The 20,558-nt window shown below is 43.7% G+C and overlaps 2 protein-coding genes across 2 annotated transcripts in view; one reads left to right on the top strand and one right to left on the bottom strand.

Moving 5' to 3' along the window:
- Positions 1-9,201, top strand: part of dnah9l (dynein, axonemal, heavy polypeptide 9 like) — a 35,829-nt gene extending 26,628 nt beyond the window's left edge. Inside the window, exons 70-87 of the mRNA XM_070845754.1 lie at positions 139-303; positions 461-601; positions 880-1,050; positions 1,120-1,242; positions 1,336-1,529; positions 4,656-4,804; positions 5,032-5,159; positions 5,395-5,532; positions 5,712-5,801; positions 5,872-6,063; positions 6,234-6,353; positions 6,726-6,785; positions 7,040-7,222; positions 7,415-7,597; positions 8,056-8,171; positions 8,374-8,486; positions 8,629-8,769; positions 8,954-9,201. Of these exons, the coding sequence (XP_070701855.1) occupies positions 139-303; positions 461-601; positions 880-1,050; positions 1,120-1,242; positions 1,336-1,529; positions 4,656-4,804; positions 5,032-5,159; positions 5,395-5,532; positions 5,712-5,801; positions 5,872-6,063; positions 6,234-6,353; positions 6,726-6,785; positions 7,040-7,222; positions 7,415-7,597; positions 8,056-8,171; positions 8,374-8,486; positions 8,629-8,769; positions 8,954-9,201 (2,655 nt within the window). The remainder of the gene's footprint in view (positions 1-138; positions 304-460; positions 602-879; positions 1,051-1,119; positions 1,243-1,335; positions 1,530-4,655; positions 4,805-5,031; positions 5,160-5,394; positions 5,533-5,711; positions 5,802-5,871; positions 6,064-6,233; positions 6,354-6,725; positions 6,786-7,039; positions 7,223-7,414; positions 7,598-8,055; positions 8,172-8,373; positions 8,487-8,628; positions 8,770-8,953) is intronic.
- Positions 9,202-9,397: 196 nt separating this feature from the next.
- On the bottom strand, positions 9,398-19,992 carry LOC139214113 (uncharacterized). Its single transcript, XM_070844865.1, has 11 exons — positions 19,760-19,992; positions 18,031-18,118; positions 16,806-16,907; positions 16,211-16,276; positions 16,051-16,079; positions 15,822-15,959; positions 15,309-15,395; positions 13,151-13,225; positions 12,907-13,013; positions 10,977-11,157; positions 9,398-10,882 (listed from the first exon to the last, which is right to left on the bottom strand). The coding sequence occupies exons 1-11, from the start codon at positions 19,916-19,918 to the stop codon at positions 9,908-9,910; spliced, it is 2,007 nt and encodes a 668-aa protein (XP_070700966.1). The 5' UTR covers positions 19,919-19,992; the 3' UTR covers positions 9,398-9,907.
- Positions 19,993-20,558: the final 566 nt, after the last annotated feature.

Below are 20,558 nucleotides of genomic sequence, written 5' to 3'. Positions count from 1 at the left end.
ATTGTTAGTTTTATCCAACAGTGCCGGTAAGTTTTTGCTGTTGCTGCGACTTCTCATTTGTAAATGAGGGGGAATACTGTTAATGTACTACAAGCACTTCCTAAAATGATCCAAGATGTTTATGTAAACTGCCGACAGAGTGACTTGACCAAACAACAGAACATGTTCAAGATTGAGCTGAAGCTTCTGGAGGACGAGCTGCTGACCAGACTGTCTGCTGCAGAGAGTAACTTCCTGGGTGACAATGTGCTGGTGGAGAAGCTTGAGACCACCAAGCACACTGCTGCTGAGATTGAGATGAAGGTAACAGAGTGAATGTGCTTGCTTAATTGTTATAGCCTGAACTGATGATCACAGTAACTTCACATTTTTAATAATCCAATAAAACCCCTCCTATGTTCCAACTTTACATGTTCTATCTCTTCTTCTTCTGTCTTCTTCCTCCATCTCTCCCTCTCAGGTCCTAGAAGCTAAAGTTAATGAGGTGAAGATAAATGAAGCCAGGGAACACTACCGCGCTGTCGCTGTCCGAGCTTCTCTGCTCTATTTTATCATGAACGATCTCAACAAGATCAACGCCATGTACCAGTTCAGCCTTAAGGTAACAAAAAGGGAAAGTTATGAACCGACTGATAGCCTAAGAAGTGAATTAGAAAGAAGCAAACACATATTACCCTGCGTAAAAGTACCCCATCAGTTTAAATGCTACAAAACTCAGAAAATATTTTGCAGTCACTGAATGTAATTTCAGATCACATGTGGTAAACTCTGGACAACCTAAGATGAAATTGCACACTGCAGACATATATACAATGATTATGACCTAATTACCTAATGAACTGAAAGTTCCTCCAGATTAAGTCTCCCTCTTGCTCTCAGGCCTTTAACGTGGTTTTCCACAAGGCTGTGGCGATGGCGGAGGCCTCTGAGGATGTGAAGAGCAGAGTAAACACACTCATAGACTGTGTTACCTACTCCACCTTCAACTACATCAGCAGGGGACTATTTGAGAGGGACAAGCTCACTTTTACTGCACAGCTAGCCTTCCAGGTGTGTATGTGACTGCATCAGTGTCAGAGAGCGTGTGTGTTGTCCCTAACTATATTCTCCCTGTTTTAGTTGCTCCTGATGAGTAAGGAGATAGATGTGCGAGAGCTGGACTTCCTGCTACGTTTTAACATCGACCACAACTACGTCAGCCCCGTCGACTTCCTTCCCAACCCTGCGTGGAGCGCCATCAAGGTGCATGCACACACATACAGGATTTCTTTTTCCTGGCTCACATCCATAAATGATGATATCAGACACTACCTTCTGTCCCTTGTCTTTGCCCAGGTGATGAGTTTCACTGATGAGTTTCGTGGTCTGGATCGGGACATTGAAGGCTCTCCTAAGCGCTGGAAGAAGATGGTGGAGTCGGAGTGTCCAGAGAAAGAGAAGTTTCCTCAGGAGTGGAAAGGGAAAAGCTCCCTGCAGAAACTCATCATGATGAGAGCTCTGAGACCTGACCGCATGACCTATGCTCTGAGGTGAGGAGTGCTTTTCCCCTCTTGTTAGGGCCCAAGCACCAAGCGGTGCGAGGACCCTATTGAAACTGCGTGGGGGAAAAATGTGCAAGGGAGGAAACGGGCCAGTAGGCTACCCAAGAACCAAGAGGTGTACGGACCTCATAGGCCTCGAGCAGGTAGGCCTCGAAAAAATACGTGAAATGAAAAAAACCAGGAGACCAGGGGGCCAAAAACATAGTTGAAATGCAAGGAATTATTCTTCTTCTTTTTTAGGCAAATGAATTGCATTTTTGGGGGCCTAAAAATGCACGAAAAGTCATGAAAGTTTGCAGAAAATTCAGTCGTGGTGAAAAATTACGTATTTGATAGGTTTCGCAAATGGGTGTGACAAAATGGCTCTGTAGCACCACCTAAACTCAGCCCCGGAACTGCGTTTTATGTACATGTACGAAATTTGGAGGGTTCATATATGTCTTCAAGACGAACAAAAAAGTCTCTTGGAGCGATGACCTCAACCCAACAGGAAGTCATATTGACATATTGGATTTTTCATGCATTTTTGGCGATTTACAGGGGACGTAAATGAACAAACTAGTCCGAGGGGGTTCAAGCGATCGACTTCAAACTCGGTCAGCTGGTAGAGAAGGCATCAACGATGAAAAGTTATTAAAGGACTCTACAAAACTTTAACGGTTTGGGCGTGGCAAGTTCAGTGTCTCGCCATGACTCGCCATGAAACAGGAAGTTGTTAATAACTTGACTGTACTTGATCCAATCAGCACCAAACTTGACATGTTTGATGAGTCCTGCCCTGAAGACGTCTACATGTTAATATTCATTCACAGTCATAGCGCCACCTGGTGGCGACAGGAAATGCTATGTTTTACATTATGATAGCTCAAGACCAGCCAGTTGATCAGATCCACTTCAAATTTTGTCAGGGAAGCCTCAAGACGTTGACGTTGATCTGTAGTGAAAATTGTGTGTCTCCGTCAAAAGCTGTTGCCGTGACGACACAGCGATTTTCAATAATACATTTTCCTTCGCCATGAGCATTTAAAGTGCTGTAACTCCACTGTACAAGGTCCTATTTTCACCAAATTTATACAGTTTGATGAGTTGAAATTTTTTCACATTCATTTCTATGAGGAAATAAATAAATAATTTTTAAAGTTTCGGATATGAAAAGTCATAGCAGAGCCACTTCCAGAGCTCTCAGAAACTCCTAAAGGCCTCCTGCAACCATTGACATATACACAAGATATCTTGAGATATCTTGTCTTGAGATATTTCTATGTGATGAACAATACTGGAAAAACTATTTTTCAAACAAAAACAAGTTTGTAAGTAATCAGAATGTTGGCTGAGGGTGTCACTGATGACCTCAGAGGCTTCCAGAATGTGGAGTCGATATAAATAGGGACGGAACCCAAACTGAGCCGAGGGAGATAGACAGAGAGAGATACACGTTCACCACACATCCGAGACACACCACCGTTCGAAGAACACTTCAACAACCATTGAAAACCCGTTACAACTGCGATTGGAGGAGGAAAATCAGGAGTTACTAGCTACACTACCTGATGATGGCAGCAGCGCTGTCAAAAATATGGATTGGGAGTCTAATGAGGTCTCTCCTGCTCCGATGGATGCAAGAGAGCCTCATGAAAACACCCAGAGGGAGCAGCCACCTCAAAACAACGGGGATGGCCAGCAACCTCAAATCAACGAGGATGGCCAGCCACCTCAAAACCACCGGGGTGGCGGCCGACCTCAAAACCACCGGGGTGGCCAGTCATCTCAAAACCACCAGGGTGGCCAGCCATCTCAAAACCACCAGGGTGGCCAGCCATCTCAAAACCACCAGGGTGGCCAGTCATCTCAAAACCACCAGGGTGGCCAGTCATCTCAAAACCACCAGGGTGGCCAGTCATCTCAAAACCACCAGGGTGGCCAGTCATCTCCATACTACTGGGGGAGGAATCCATCTCTGCACCAGCGTCTGCAGAAAGCCCTAGCTGACCTTCACTATGAAAGAGGTTTGAGACGTAGGGAGCAGCAAACTTCTTACAATGAGAAGTACATGCGTGAAGAAGCAGAGTGGAAACTGAAGCAGCAGCAGAGCTTGAGGTTCGATCTAGACAAGAAGGTGGTGAGGCTCAAACAGGAAATCCTGCACAGCCCTCGCAGCTGAGCCCCTGGATGGGTCGAACAACAACAAAGACGACCTGATCAAAGATCTCACAGATCAAGTCCAGGTTGAAAGGCAGAGAGCTGACCTCCTGAAAAAAGAACTGGAGGAACTCAGGCTTGAGTTTAATGAGAGAGTCACCAAAGTCCTGAGCCTGGAAGAAAGGCTTGATACCTACAAAGCTGATACCTGCAAAAACCCAATGATGCTCCAGGTGTGTGAGCAGATTGGAAAAACCCCCATTTCAAAGGTAAACAACTTGATCACAACTGACCTCCATGCACCACAGAACACTTCTGTCGCAGAGGAGGTTGCCCTTCCGGAGGAGTCCCAGGTCGCTCCACTGGAGGAGGCCCAAGTCACCGAAGAGGTCGCCCCAAAGGCGGAGGCCCAAGTTACCAAGGAGGTCGCCCCACTGGAGGAGGCCCAAGTCTGCGAAGAGGTCGCCCCACTTGAGGAGGCCCAAGTCACCGAGGAGGTCGCCCCACTGGAGGAGGCCCAAGGTTATATCGCTCTCTGCACACACACCAGACTACATTCACTAAAACAGGGATTTTACCACACAGAACACAGGAAGCTGCTGCTCTGCTGCTGCCTCATTTGGTTAATATGTTTGTGTTGTTGTGTGCTATATAAGTATTTCTTTGGATCCAAACTAACCATTAAAAGCATCGAAGTAACACAATGACATAAACAAACTCACTGATTGAGTCAGCTGTAGAAGAGAAGCACTGATGTTCTGTTCGGTAAAATCCCTGTTTTATCGCGTGGAAGGGTCGGAGTCCAGCAACAGGACGGAGCCGCCGCACGCCACGACGTGCACTGAGGTGCGAGGGCCCTCCAACGGTGCTTGCAGCTTTAATGTTATTTGTGTTTTTGTGTCACTTTATATCCACTTTTCTGTCAGTTTTTGTAAACCTGGTCTATTTCTGTCCTTCCTATTGGCATACCTATAGGAACTTTGTGGAGGAGAAGCTTGGGGTGAAATATACAGAGGGCAGAAAGACTGAATTTGCAAAGTCCTTCAGAGAAAGTGGTCCAGCTTCACCTGTGTTCTTCATCCTCTCTCCTGGAGTAGACCCACTTAAAGACGTGGAGTCACTGGGTACTGTAAACACATAACTGTAAACATGGACAGACTGCATGCACTCACACACAAATACATACTAATGTACTTTTACCGCTTTTGCATTAGTTGCTTAAGCTTTATTTATTCAAAGGATAAAGAATGTATTTTAGTGTGAATATAACCGTATGAAAATTATTAACAAGGAGGAGTTTAAGTCTAAATCGACAAGGTATAGAAAGAGACTTAAATGTTTGTGTTCACAGGAAAGAAGCTGGGTTTCACTATCGACCTTGGGAAGCTTCACAATGTGTCTTTGGGCCAGGGCCAGGAAGCTGTGGCTGAGGTTGCCATGGAAAAGGCTGCCAAGGAGGGTCACTGGGTTATATTGCAGGTTTGATTGGAAGAGAGATGGGTTTACTCTGAATGTTTGTATAGATACAAGTAATGTTTTATCATAGGATAGAAATATTTGACTGAATGATTATCCCTGTAATTTGCAAACACAATAATTTAAATGTAGTTTTTATCTTTTCAGATAAATTGTCAGGAGAAGTGTTGCTGGAATTCAAAATATACTATTTGTCGTGCTTCAACATTCACACTGATTGCATGTTTTCATTCACCAGAACATCCATCTGGTTGGTCGCTGGCTGGGTTCACTCGAGAAGCTCCTGGAGCGCTGCTGTGAATGCAGTCATCCAGACTACAGAGTGTTTATGAGTGCTGAGCCGGCGTCAACACCCCAGGAACGCATTATCCCACAGGTAAAGATGCTGTGAGGTCATCTCAATACATCAGGCATATACATGCAATGAATGTAGGCTCTCAGGTATCTTTGCTGCACCCACATTGCTTTACTGCTACAATGTACACCACAGTTTTTCACTTTAAGGAGTGGCATAAAAACACAGATGAAAATCTGTCGATCTTATGTTTTCATCAGGGCATTCTGGAAAACGCTATCAAGATCACCAATGAACCACCTACAGGCATGCATGCTAATTTGCATGCTGCTCTGGATAACTTTGACCAGGTAAGTGTCTGCTGCCTGCTTTGTGACTGTATTTGTTTATTTACTTATTAATTCACAGATCTTTTCCTAGGACATCCTGGACCAGTGCAGCCGTGAGCAGGAGTTTAAGACGATCCTTTTCTCTCTGTGTTACTTCCATGCCTGTGTGGCAGAGAGGAGGAAGTTTGGACCCCAGGGCTGGAACAGAAAGTATCCCTTCAACACTGGAGACCTGACGATATCAGTTAACGTCCTCTACAACTACCTTGAGGCTAATGCGCAGGTGGGATGTGTTGTTGGCATAAAGAGTGGATGAGATGGTGCATGACTGGATGACTTGGAAAGAGGTGCATGCGAGTGTGCCCGGGGTGTGTAGTGAGCCACAGCTTAATGAGGATGATTACGATCATGATTGTATTGGTCGTGATTTTCATAATGATTGTGACAATGAAGGTGCCATGGGAGGACCTGAGGTATCTGTTTGGGGAGATCATGTATGGAGGACACATAACTGACGACTGGGACAGACGCCTCTGCAGAACATACCTAGAAGAATACATGCAACCCAACCAGGTCTGTGCGGTGATGAGGGACAAACACAAAGCAAGAAAATGTGAATGTGATCTTCCCTAGTTTGGCTGACTGAGGTTGAGCATCAGCACTCTCAACTGTGTTTCTAGAACAAGAGGACCAAATGTGAACTGGCTTTGGTGCAGATAGTACATATCTGCCAAATTTAACTGTGTTTTGGGCTGAGAATCAGCTCCAGTTAGCACCACTCTGGCTAGTTTGAGAGTGCAGATGCAAACTAAAGAGTTATTGGCAACCAGACGTGCCAGATGTAGGCCACTGTTGGACCAAGAAATTTTGGCTACCTGGGTCTGGATCATGTTATATTTTGTATTGTGTTATTTAAAGCTAAAATTCTTCTACTTTATTTCTCAGTTTGACCGGAAGCTTTCTTTGGCTCCTGGGTTTGTTGTTCCCTCCAACCTGGACTACAAGGTAACTAGAGATAGATACCATAGGAGGACAATTTTCCTTGAAACTGTTGAAAATGTTGAACATTTAACTGGTTTAAACAGAGATGTAACTACATTTAGGGTTAAACCAAGTCATTAAAGAAAAATACTAAGTTCAGTAAAGGGTAAATGTTCAGTTCCCACAAGGGCAGTCCATACACTGAATATGTAGTTTGTTATGAATAAACGACAGTAATACATTGATTTTATTCACCATTTTCTCCTCTACATCTCCAGGGCTACCATGATTTCATAGATGAGATGCTGCCCCACGAGAGCCCAGTGCATTATGGGTTGCACCCTAACGCAGAAATTGAGTTCTTGACAGTAACGTCCGATAACCTTTTCCACACTCTGCTGGAGCTGCAGTCTCCTGATGCCGTGATGGGGGAAGGAGCCTCACAGACCTTGGAGGAGAAGGCATGAACTGACTGAAGACACAAAGATATGACAGACAAATTTAGTCGCACAAGCATCTCCACAAGTCAAATCTTTGAATTACTTACAATGCCAGGCGTTTTAGATTACTGTAATTCTTAGGAAACAAGGTGGAGAGAACCACATCCCTAAATGTAATAACAGCGGGTAATGCTCTTCTCCATCCTCCACCAGGTGAAAACAATTTTAGATGAGGTGCTGGAGAAGCTTCCAGAAGAGTACAACATGTCTGACATCACCTCTAAGACTGCTGAACGCTCCCCGTACATCCTGGTCTGCTTCCAGGAATGTGAGCGCATGAACACACTCATCTCTGAGATACGGCGCTCGCTCAAGGAGCTTGACCTGGGACTCAAGGTATGCTTTTCCTTAAAGTTTATTACATTTATACCGCAGTATACGAATGAGACAGTGGTATTGTGATGATTAGCAGCCTACCAGGGTTACGTCCCATAGCAGTGGTGGTGTTGGTACTAGTGCTCCTCAAAATCTCTCAGAACTCCACATCCCTCCATCTGGGATTCTAAGAAACTCTGAAACCATCAGCTTTGTGTGCACTTTAAGAATAAAAAGCCCTCTTTCTGTTTTGCCATCAGAGTCTCATATAGTGCCACACAAAGCCGTCTTGCAGATTCCCTTCTTCTGATCAGGTTGAATATACTGCAGAGCAAAAAGTGACCAGTTGCTGTTTGTTACAGTAATCAGTGGTGTCTCAACTTTAATGGTGCAGTGATTTACTGATGTTGAATTGCTACATTTAGCATCCTCAGTGCGTGTATTCAAAGTGATGTAGCAGTTAAATGTGTGTGTTAAAGGGTGAACTGGCCATCTCCTCTGAGATGGAGAAGCTGCAGACGGCCTTGTTCTTCGACAACGTCCCCGATACCTGGGCCAAGCTGGCCTACCCCTCCACCTACAGCCTGGCCATATGGTGTGTGTCTGAATGTGTACAGTAGTATGTAGAGTAATGAAGAGGATACAATTAATGAATGACTGTGTTATATTATACTGTGTTTAAGGAATTGAATTGCATGTAGAAAATGCAGTTGCTACGTATACATCTTTTTTCTCACTCTTCTCCTGTCTGTGCGTGTGTGTGTGTCTGTGTGTGTGTGTGTGTGTGTGTGTGTCAGGTATAATGATGTGTTGCAGCGCTGTAAAGAGCTCGACAGCTGGACTCAGGATCTGTCTCTACCTAGTGTTGTCTGGCTCTCTGGACTTTTCAACCCACAGTCCTTTCTCACTGGTAACACACATTCGTGCAGAGAAGAGTTCTACCTAAGCTTTACAAAAACATTTTCCTGACACTCATTTCACTCATTTTTTTCTCTTGCGTTATCCTTTGCCTACTCATTAATCCTTGTGTGTGTGTTGTTCTGGCTTTCCAGCGGTGATGCAGTCTCTGGCACGAAAGAACGAGTGGCCCTTGGATAAAGTCAACCTGACAGTGGATGTGACCAAGAAGTTTAAGGAGGAGTTCAACCAACCTGCCAGGGAGGGTGCATATGTCTATGGACTTTACATGGAAGGTAAAGTCATTTCCTCACTATTAGACAGAATGGGGGACCATTTTTCTGTCACTGATCTTTGAGCAAAATACCTATCCTATCTTAAACATACATGTTTAAGCTTCCCTTTTTGTAATGTTTAGATGTCCTCATCTTTTTTTAAACACGGTGATCTCAATCTTCTTCTCTTCCTGTCTCTCTACAGGTGCAAGGTGGGACACTCAGGCTGGAGTGATCACTGAGGCCCGTCTAAAAGAACTGACCCCAGCCATGCCGGTCATCTCAGTCCGAGCTGTGCCCAATGATCGCCAGGAGACCAGGAACATCTATGAGTGCCCACTCTACAAAACCAAGATCAGAGGACCCACATATGTATGGACTTTCAGTCTCAAAACCAGGGAGAGGCCCGCCAAGTGGGTGCTAGCAGGAGTAGCTCTGCTGCTCAGTGTTTAAGAGTTTAAGGGTCTGGGGTCAAAATTAAGTTGAGAGGGATTTTATTTTATCAAAGGTGGGTGTGTCCCATGTCTTAAAACGTAACATGTAAAATTTTATATGTACTGCAATATACTGAAGGATGGAGGCTGACTCTATTAGAGCAAAAGCACAGGAATGAAATCATTTTTTCTTTTTATTGAAAAACGATAAAATATTTGGAAAGAAATGCCAAAAGAAAAGGAAAAAAAAAAATCACACACTAGATCACAGTTAGAACTGATAAAGTCAAAGCTTGTTTTGAACAAATCAAATCTATAAACTATAAGATACTCTATAAGCAGGAAAAAAATATCAGACAGTGCTGCCTCAATAGAGCGCCATTCAAGTGTGTTATTTTGTAACACTTGTACCTCTTACAGTATGTTATGCAGCAGTTTTAATAGCACATTGAATTACACAGGTGAAGTCATTCTGACAACATGACAAGACAACCTCCTTCCTACTTCACAGTACACATGGGTATAGTATTCATCCATTCAATAAAAAAAAAGTTAACAAAAGAAATGTGTGTATACCAGCTCTTTTCAACTAGAGATTCTAACGCACATACTGTAGTTCAGATACTGTTTGTGCTAACAAGTCAAAATATTTCTGGTTTGGCCTCTCTGTGTACTTCTATGTGTGTGTGTGTGTGTGTGTGTGTGTGTGTGTGCTCATGTGTTTCCTAGTCGCTGTCAGACCAATCGAGCTCCATCATGTCCATGGCTGCAGTAGCCATGTTGATCTTGGTTCCGTGTCGCACACTGCAGCTCTTTACAGAGTTCTTATTGGACGAAGCGTGCATGCTCACCTGCACCCCCGAGTGACCGATGACCCCGACTTCACCTCTAATCTTTTGGCTGATGGCCTCACTGAGGTCACCTCTGACTCCATGGACCACGACTCCCATGTCACTCCTGCGACCCCTGACCCCCACCTCACTCCTGACACCATGACCTATGACCTTCATGACGCCCAGGTCATCCATGTCCATGTCACCTAGCCTCTCCATCTCCCCCATCTCATTCATGTCTAAGGACAGCATGTCCCCCAATCCCCCCAGACTCCCGTGGAGACCTTTGAACATGGTCGGGAGTCGCCCTCCCTCCACCCCTCCCTCCATCCCTCTCTCATCTAGCCTGTTCCCAGGTTTTTCTATCTCCCATCCTCCCTCCTTCTCCCTCTCCCTCTCCCCCTCCACCTCTCCAAACCCACCTGAGAATCCTCGGACTATGGTGGTCACCCTGCTCCTCTGCATTCCTCCTCTCTCCCTGTCCCCCTCCTCCCATGTCCTCTCCTCCCTCTCCACGACTCCGCCTGGGAAGCTCCTGAGTGTCACCTGCACCCTTCCGCCCTCCATACTCCCACTATCATCTCTCTCCCTCTGCCCCCAGCTTTTCTCCTCCAGGGTTCCTTCATCTTCCTCGTCCTCCTCTCCAAACCTCCCGTGCAACCCGCGAAACATGGCGTGCAGTCTCCCGCTGTCAAGTGAACCCATCCCCCTCTCCAGCACCGCACTGCTCCCCCGTTCTGTGTCTCCATTACTGAGGGTGCGGAGGAGAGAGCTGACGCCAGCACTGCTGACCCCGGCACTGTTGGAGTCCTGAGAGTGCGAGCGGAAGAAAGAGCCGGAGGAACCGATGGACATTGGTGTGAAGAACTGAGAAGGGAAGCAGAGAAGGCCAAGATCAGGAAAAGGTATTATCTGATTTTGTTTTCAGCCGTCCGAACACATTTACTCCACTTCTACTTACTGGAGAGATGTTTGAGCGCTCCATGAGTAGGGAGGTCGGACTGGGAGTCATGTTGGATCTCTCCATCAGCCTCTCCTCCCACAGTCTGAGCCTCCTCTCCCTCTCCTCCAGCTCCTTCTCTTTGGAGTAAAGCTCCCTTTCCAGCTTCCGAAGGCGCTCCAGAGTCGACTCGATTTCACACCTGTAGTGCAGACAAAATATCCATCATCTTTTCGTGACTTTGTACACACAGATGTTACCTAGTTTTATCGGTAACTTTACTTCATAGCCTCCATGGAACAAATGTCAGTTACAGTTTTTCTACTCAGGAGAAAGAAACTTAAAATTATCAATATTTCTGTAGCACATGCATGTGCCATTGGAATTTTCTGTTCTGTTATATTCTGTTAAAAAGCAATACTCTTTTAAAAGTTAAGACTGAAGTCCAAAGGGATTTGCTTTGGCTCTGGTGTGCTACTGAGCTACATTTTGCTTTAGTTTTGAATCTTTTCTGATTTCTTCAGTTTCAACTGCAACACAGGAATCTCATTCTATACAACATACAAAAAAAGTTTATATGGAAATTCTCAATGTATTTTTAAATTTTGCAGTGAAAGGAAGTTATGCAAAACATGCACTAATGCAGGTTGGCCAAACTGCCATCTTTTAAGGGCAGTGCAAAATGATTTTCTAAAGATTTTATACTTTTTCTGTTTTCCCAAGATCTTCCTGGAGTCATCTCACCACCATCCACAATTGAATTTATTTGGCGCATTGCATTGTGGGACATTTCCGTACATCAAGTGCACGCTCACATCACATATACCGTATATTAGAGTTCTCACTTTTTCCTGTGTAAACAAACTACATACCCAAAACATGCATAGAATTATTAAGTACTATGAAACATTAAAAAGATACCAGTTTTAAAATGAGTGCATTCTAGTTTCCTATAGTGGACTACATGTCTACAAAAGATATTTCTGTACTTGACTGCTCCTGCACAAGAGAATATTTCTTATGAAAAAGATATTTAGCTGCAGTACTGCCTGCTACCACAAGAGGTCACTGACAGCCAGTGACTGACTGTCCATGAACCTGCATTCACAAACACAATCAACTCTCACAGCAACTAAATATAGACAGATCTGACGCACAACCATACCTCCTCCTGTGTTCCTTCCATGCCTCCCTATTCATTCATCCCGCCCCTTCACCTCCTTCACGCTTCCTCCCCCTCCTCCTCCTCCTCTTTGCTTGTCCAAGTTTTTCCACCCGTACCCAAAACTTCACTCAGAATTGATTGCCTCGCTGTACTCATGTTAAATATGCACAGAATCTCGCACCTTCTCTCCTCTGCTCCATCCCCCATCTCTCCCCCCCCCCCCATCTCTTCCTCCCCCCCATCTCACAACCCGTCATCTGTCCACTCTTGCTTGTCTCTTGTCCAGTGTTTTAGATTTCACATGAGCCGAGTACATTTCTGTTCCTCCCCAAACTTCTCTTCTTCAGCTCATGCTTGTCTTTCCCCTTTACCTCACCCCCCACCCCTCTGTCGCTCTCCCCATGGTGGAGCAAGGGCAGAGTGGAGGAGCAGAGGAATCTCTTCCATGGACACTTTCCAGAGAGCTTATTATAGACTGAAGTAGAGCACAGGGTCACACATTCGACTGCTCTCTTTAGAGTCCACAGCGCTGTGTATGTATGCATGTGTGTGTGTACTTGCTGGCACGTGTGTGACTGTTGAATTTGTGTGCATGTATATTGATGGAGTACAGTAAACCATAGACTGCATTTGTCACTCTGACGAGAGACTTTACTGTATACACTTTACAATGTGCTCAGACGCAGTGCAGACACACTCTGTCTTTCTTTGGATGCCTACAAGACTGTGTGTGTGTGTATATATATGTGTGTGTGTGTGTATATATATATATGTGTGTGTGTTTACCTCCACTGGTCCTTGTTGTGTAGGAAGGAGTTACACTGGTCCGGTAGCCTGCTGTCATTGGCCATGGTCTCCAGGGTTACCAGCACCTGTTTGAACTGTGGACGCTCCTGTAGGTGCATGAACACACACAATATGAAATAACCAGCTGACACACCTATTTTTAATGTCTTTAAAAGTATACAAGTGAGACATAAGAAATATGTTAAGGAGATTAGCCAGTGGATCCCTTGTCAGTTTAGTTTACCTTTGGGTCTGCTTGCCAACATTTCCTCATCAGCTCTGCAAAACTCGCTGGACAGCTGGTGGGGATGGTCAGCCTCTACATATCCAGACACACAAACACATGCAAACACAAGAAGCAGAAGCTTTCACTTTCAACAGAAAAGTCGTAATGACCTCCGTATTTTGAAAAAACAATTAAACCAACTAGCAACCATTAAAGTCTCTGAAGGTTTAGCTTTAAAACGGAAGTATCGAAGTATTTCTCCAAAAGATTAAATACAATATTTGTGGTTAAATAAGCAGCAATCAAAAACCAGAGTCTACAGCCATGTAGGCTCTGTAAGGCTGTTCTCAATACTAACATCAGTACGCTAACCTACTCGACATGCTGATGTTTAGCAGGTATAATGTTGATTATGTTTACCATCTTAGTTTAGCATGTTAGCATGCTAATGTGACCTTTTTTTCTGCATGAAAAGTTACTACAATTCATCCTGAGGAGGAACATGACTGTTTGTACCCGATGCAGAGGCATTTAGTTGTGAACCAAAAATGTCAACCTGGTGTTGCCAGAGGAAAAGTCACAGGATCACCAAAGTCATAGGGATTCATCATCAGGGGACCATGAAAAACCTGTACTAAATGTCATGGTTATTTACCCAAAAGGTGCAAAGATAAATTATTCAAAGTCAAAAGAGTCTGCTAACATTTTTAGCTAGTTCAAGAGGTACAGTGGGTTCAGTGAGTTCGATCCCCACCTATTCATGTCCATGTGTCCGTGGGTAACATTGAACATCAAACTGCTCCTGATGGTCAATGGCTTGCTGCCATTGTATGCCAGTGAGTGAATGAGTAGCATAAACCTTTTGGATAAAAGTGATATACATTTAGGTATAATTTATAATTTATAGCACATTCCTAGACTGAGTGGTTGTGGTTTAATCAGGATTAATTGACAGTTGCTGGGAAGCACAAGCAAACAGCCCCACAGCTGTCATCTCATTCTGAATATCAAAATCCTGATTGGGTCTCAGAAGTGCATGACGTCACCTTTTTCCCCACTGACCTCAAACGAGTGAGAAAACCACAGTAAAAAAGAAATACAGAAATGTCTAACGTGAACTCTCCACATGAGAGACAAGGAGGCTGTTTTAGTAGGTTAGTTTTTGAGTGTTTATATATTTTAAATTACATTACACATTATAGACCAATATGCTATTAATCAGCTAATCATTTGTACAACGTGTCTCTATTTCTGGGGTTAAATGGTTACATCTCAAAGTGTCTGCTTATCTCTCTGTAATATGTAAACTGCAGTAACGACACTAAACCAACACCATGCCCCTGCGTAAAAGATCCCCTGGCATCAGCAAAGCTCTGAATGAGCCCAGACAGCTCCATACTACAGCGCAGTAAATGGAAACAGTTTTCTCTGGGGATTAATCCTAAAATATCACTGACTCTGAGTGGAGAGAGGGCAAGCAAGAGGGTCATGAAGAGAGGTATAGCAATGGAGGGGAAAATCAGAGAGACTGGGAAAGGGAAAGAGAGAGAGACAGAGAGTGAGTTATTTAGGGAGAGTATTTGGAGATTAGCCAACAGCTACGCAGGAATCATGTTCTCTGAGTTGTTTGTTGGCTCTCTGTGTGTGTGTGTGTGTGTGTGTGTGTGTGTGTGTGTGTGTGTGTGTGTGTGTGTGTGTGTGTGTGTGTGTGTGTGTGTGTGTGTGTGTGTGTGTGTGTGTGTGTGTGTGTGTGTGTGTGTGTGGCAGTTAAAGGGGATTCAGGCACATCAATAACTGGAACACATACACTGTAACAGACATCCATCCCCTCCCATAAACCTTTTGAATCAACCCTTCTATCACTTCAATCTTTCCTCTTTTCCTCTCACTCTCTCTTTCGGTCTCTCTCGTAAAAGGCTTCAGCTGGGGGTGGGGGGGTGCTCTGGCTGAGCTCCACTGCTGTGTATCCAGGCCTTACAAGAGCAGAGAACTGACATCAGGCCTAAAAATACCCAGCCTCAGCCTCACCAGCTCGCAGTGGAAACCATGAGAGCATCGCATTGTTTCTCCAGCCTTCTCAAACTCTGGTGGGTCTTCACACTGACAATGTGTTTGGAAAGGTGGGCTCACGTGTGTGTTGTGTGTGTTGTGTGTGTTGTGTGTTTCTGTGTGTTACCTCTTGTTTTTCCACCACCAGCCACGCAACCTGCAGCCCTTCAAATCCTTTGAAAGGAACCTCCCGAGTCAGCATCTCCCACAGCACCTGGCCACAGAACAGACTTGTGGTGGTTCAGTCAGACAGACGTGAATTCTTTGATGTGTAAGTGTTTTCATGTGACTCTTCTGAATGGTTTTAAAGATCACCCAATAGAAAATCACCAGGAGCTCAAAGCAAAACATCCAATACGGTAAGGTAGGGATTCCTTTGAAATCAATACACCAAATAGTACTTTTCTGATAAATTACTTATATAATACACTTTGCCTTCCTTAATTTAACAAACAAAACTGGATTTCTCAGATGTTAAATGTCTAAATGTAAGAGGCCGAATGGGAAGTCTGTAAAATTGCCTTATAAAAGACTAATAAGTAAAGAGGACTACAAATTTAAGCAAGCATTTAAAACAATATGGATGATTTTGGATTCCTGCCCTTAAAATACCAATATGTGTACAGTATTACCAACTCACCACGCCGTAAGAGTAGGTATCACAGGTCTCGGAGACCGGCAGGCTCTGAATGACCTCAGGAGCCATCCAGGGAAAAGTGCCCACCACCGTCATGTGTGTGGTATGGGACAGGAACTTAGACGCCCCGAAGTCACAAATCTGAAACCCCAACAGAGAGAGCAGTGAAGAAAACACACTGAATGAGCTGAATGTGTTTTTGTGTGTATATCTCAAGACTACTGTTACACACCTTCAGCACTTTGTCTGCTGTCATTACCACTGAAAAAGACAGAAACCAGTCAAAGCTGTGTGGCATAAAATAGTAATATAATATAGCCAAATGCCAAACAGACAAATAGCATAACAGAGCTTGAGGAATAAATTAAAATCTATTTAAAGTCATGTGTTACCGTTGCGCGACTTGAGGTCTCTGTGAATGACTTTGACTGGAGCTTCTGCATGGAGGTAATGCATCCCTGGAAGGAAACCAATACTTAGTAAATGTCAAAATAAAAATCCTTTTAATGTTTATTCTGAGTGGGTTTTTTGAGAAGTGCAATTATGAATGTAATTAGTCGCTTTTTACTGTTCAGTAACCTTAAAACTAATCACAGAGCAGATTTACAAATATAAATGTTGCTCTTTTATCTACTGTCCCAGTAATCAGCAAGGTGTCATATGTCCACTTGCTCTCCTCGTTTTTTTAGAAATCATATTTTTATAACATGTCCATAGTATGTTTACCTGTTTTTTATATTAATAGTTTCATGTTTCAATTGTTAGCAAATGCAGCAGGTAAATGGAAAAAGCTTGCTGGTGAAAGACAAGTGATAAAGAGGCAAATAAAAAGCTGTGTAAAGTATGAAGAAAACTATCCAGTACACCATGAGTGGACTATAATGGTATTAAAGGACACTGGAGATCATATCGACGCTCCTGCTGGATATCAGAAGCAGAGGGACGCAGAGATTTCTAATCTTATTGTTGTCATTCCTTCAGGTGTACCTTTGGCTATCTGTATAGCCCACGTCATGATCTGCTCCATGTCCATCTCCTCACTCTGCTCACTGGAAAGGTACTCATACAGAGACCCTCCGCTAGCATATTCTGTAAGAACACACACACACGCACAAAAGTAATGGTCATTACAAAAGAACAATTAAAAAGAGAAGTGATCCACACAGATATGGCCACAGGCTGCTTTTAACCTGTCACACTGGAAACCTCAACTTGAGTTCCTTCATCTTTTAACTGTGTTTACTGAATGAGTTTTAGAATGCAGTTAATAGCAGATACCACCTCACGTGTTTAAAAACTGCCACATCAATATATTAAAATGTATGAGAAACATCACACAGTTCAGTCCTGCACAGAGAAGCTAGCTCAAATCAGCGGAAATGCTCAACCTTCATACCTTGACCGTCTAAACCAGATTATCTCTGAACTTTTAACCTTTTCCCATTTTCCTGTTAAATCCGACAATTCAAAGAGACAAGTAGAAGAGGATAATGTCCAATCAAAGGAGTCCTAATCTGTCCTTTTGAAAGGTTCGAAAATACATTTCACTGAGACCAAGATCCTGAACAAGTTCATCTTTTTGCTTACTGTACTTCTTTATTTTTAAGAAGCTTTGGGCTCTGTTAGATTTAGCAGCAGTGAAAAATGTTGCTGAACAAGTCGGTAGTGTTGTGTCGGTGCTTTATCTTAACCATATGACCCCATCCAGGATTACAACCACATCTAAACATGCTGGTCTCAGTTACAAATGTCCTGCCAGGAAACACAGACTCAGAGTATACAGCGATGCTTCAAAACACACACATAAACGCCGGTCGGCCATCAGAGCATGTGCTAACGTGTTTGTAAGTGGCAAACACAGGATACTAGGATCTAATAAAGCTAATATACATACACTTTTAGTAGTTTTATATGAAGGGACAATCTGCCCTGACCCTAACCCTCTCGTGCCTCACCTTAAACTTTGGCCTGGCCTTAACCTAATGTTGCTTATATCCATCAGGCTGTAACCCCAAAGATAATAATACACATCTTACTTTGTAGGGCACTTTTTCAACAGATAACAGGAAGTAAGGCATAGAAATACTCCCACAACCATATGTTCAGGTTTCACACTCTTGTGAGGACATCTGAAAGGATACATGAATCTGAAAAACACACACACACACACACACACACACACACACACACACACACACAAACGGGGTCTGACCTGTGACAATGCCATAGTTGGGAGATTCCAGCACAGCTCCATAAAACTGAATGATGTTCTTATGACTCAGGACACTAAGAATTTCAGCCTGGATGAGGAGGCGAGACAAAGAGAAACAGAGGGATATGAACAACTTTTTTTAGCATTTTCCTTCACTTTTCCAAATATCTGACATTGGCAAGGAAACGTGACTTTTAAGATGATAAAGTGTAAATCATTCCTGATAGACTGTGAACCTCAAAGTTGCCACTTTTCACATTCCAGTTTTAAAGTTATTCCTGACAGTGTTTCTGAGGTGCCTGAACCTCTTTCATACCACAGGTCGAGTCTCCAAACAAAGACCTTCCACACCACAATGGCGAACACGGCATCAATCTGAGCTGACATATAGTGTAGGTCGTACCCTCTGCATTTGTGGAATATTTAACTGTTGCCAAGCAACATAATAACTGATTATCAATTATGTGAAGTCAAACGAAAAACTGCAATTTACTAAATAGAAATATTTTAACAATAAATGGTTTTGCTTCCAAAGTGTATTTTTTCATTTCCTCCATGTGTGAGGTTGTGAGTGTGTACAAACATTTTGTGTGAGCATGCATTTGCACATGCAGTTTTACATTTGTTGATGCAACTAAGTAAATTTACTCAAATACTGTATTTGAGTACAGTTATAAGGTACTTAAGTGATTATTGCCATTGTATGCCTCCACTCCTTTATCTGACAGCTATAGTCAGACAGAGGCCATTACTACTTTTGTTACTTAAAAAAGATTTGTTGCCTGTGCATCTGTACTTTTACTTTTGTTACAGAGTATTATTATAGTGCAGCGTTGCTATTTTAGCTGAAGTAAATGATTTGAATATCTCTTCCACCACCAAGATGAGTTGAAATATGATTTGAATGTGAGAGCGCTCAAAAGCAACGTTGCAGAAAGAGTTTCGTGAAGGATCCACTAAGCCGCTGATCTCTCATGATTCATCAAATTCTATTTACATATGAACTGTACACACACTTTTATGCATGTCTGCCCGCCCTGTGTGTGTTTGCATGTGGGTGTGAGAAAGTGAGTGTGAGAGAAAGAAGTCAAAACAGCAAATCAAACTCCTGTTCCCTCTGTGGTTTCATGTATCCAGCTCATGTGCACACTTTACATTACAATGTGTAAATCTGCAGCCACAACAGCAACAGCATGCCCGATTCACCCACAGGTCATCATTTCTAAAAGTTTCCTGACACTGCATTGTGAGCCTCCACCAGAACAGTATTAATAACATGGAAGGAAATTATGTTTGGATTACCGTCGGGGTCATACTCATGGAGAACCACCCGGCCTGAACTGCAGTGCATAAAGCCCCAAATGACCACACACCTCGTCCTAACACACAATGGGAGGAACAAGGGAGTGCTGGCATAAATAATACTGCTCCATCCACAAAGAGTGGGAGGAGGAGGGGGACGATGAGAGGTATGTTTAAGATAAACACATGTTCAACAGCAGACAACAGGAGGAGGGGGAGGCCGGGAGGGAAGGGGGTTTTGGGTGCATGAGTCCAAAGGGAATCTGAGAAATTAGTGGAAACTGATTCATGTTGAAGCTTAGAGCAGCAATGTGCCACAGATGAGTGCATAACCTATAAATACTTTGGACCTTTGAATGATATTTGTGCGTCTCTGCTACAGAAGTGTATGATTGCTCGTGTGTGTGTGTGTGTGTCTCCTCCTCACCTCTTTGTCAATCTTCAGAAGCTTCTTCACAGCCACTTCCTTGTCCTGGGAAATCCAGAGGGCTCTGTAGACGCTCCCAAAGCTGCCTCCTCCACAGTTCTCGTAGAAGAGCAGGTCCTCATGCTTTATCTGCACAAACGACGAGCCAGGGGACGACATGGCATACTGACTCACACACACACAAACACATACACACAGAGCCCAAAAGCGCGCACGCTCACCCACTAAAAGTATACAAGTCACTGATCAGCACCGAACGAGCGAAGGATGAGAAATAAAGAGAGACAAAGTAGTTTCCTCCACAGGGTCGGAGTGGATGTTGTCAGTCAGCTGAACAGATTGTCAGAGAGAAGAAACCAGAAAGTGCCGGAAAGAGAGAGAGAAGTTGTGAGTCAGGAGAAGTTGAACCCCCTCGGTCTCTACTACACAAGGTATTACATTGCCTGATGGTGGTGATCCAGTGCAACTACAACACTTAGCACACACACACACACACACACACACACAGCGTGAAGATGACAGGGAGGTGAGTATTTGAGTGTGTGTAAGTTATGGTTTGCAGTCAGTGTGTGCAGTCTGCCTGTAGCAGACACACTGTTCAAATATGGTCACTGGCATCCAGGGCATTCCTTCTTCCTGGATAACTGTGGCTATATAAAGCTCTCCATACACTACACACACACACACACACAGATATACAACACTGGCCTATAGCGTGCTAGACATAATAAATCAGTTGGCAATGAGGGTGACTGCCTCAGATACCTAAATCCATCTCTCACACACTAAGTAACTAAAA

Source organism: Pempheris klunzingeri, chromosome 15, assembly GCF_042242105.1.
Source record: "Pempheris klunzingeri isolate RE-2024b chromosome 15, fPemKlu1.hap1, whole genome shotgun sequence".
NCBI lineage: Eukaryota > Metazoa > Chordata > Actinopteri > Acropomatiformes > Pempheridae > Pempheris > Pempheris klunzingeri.
Note: the sequence above shows the minus strand (reverse complement) of the source record. Positions and strands in the feature narration are given on the sequence as shown.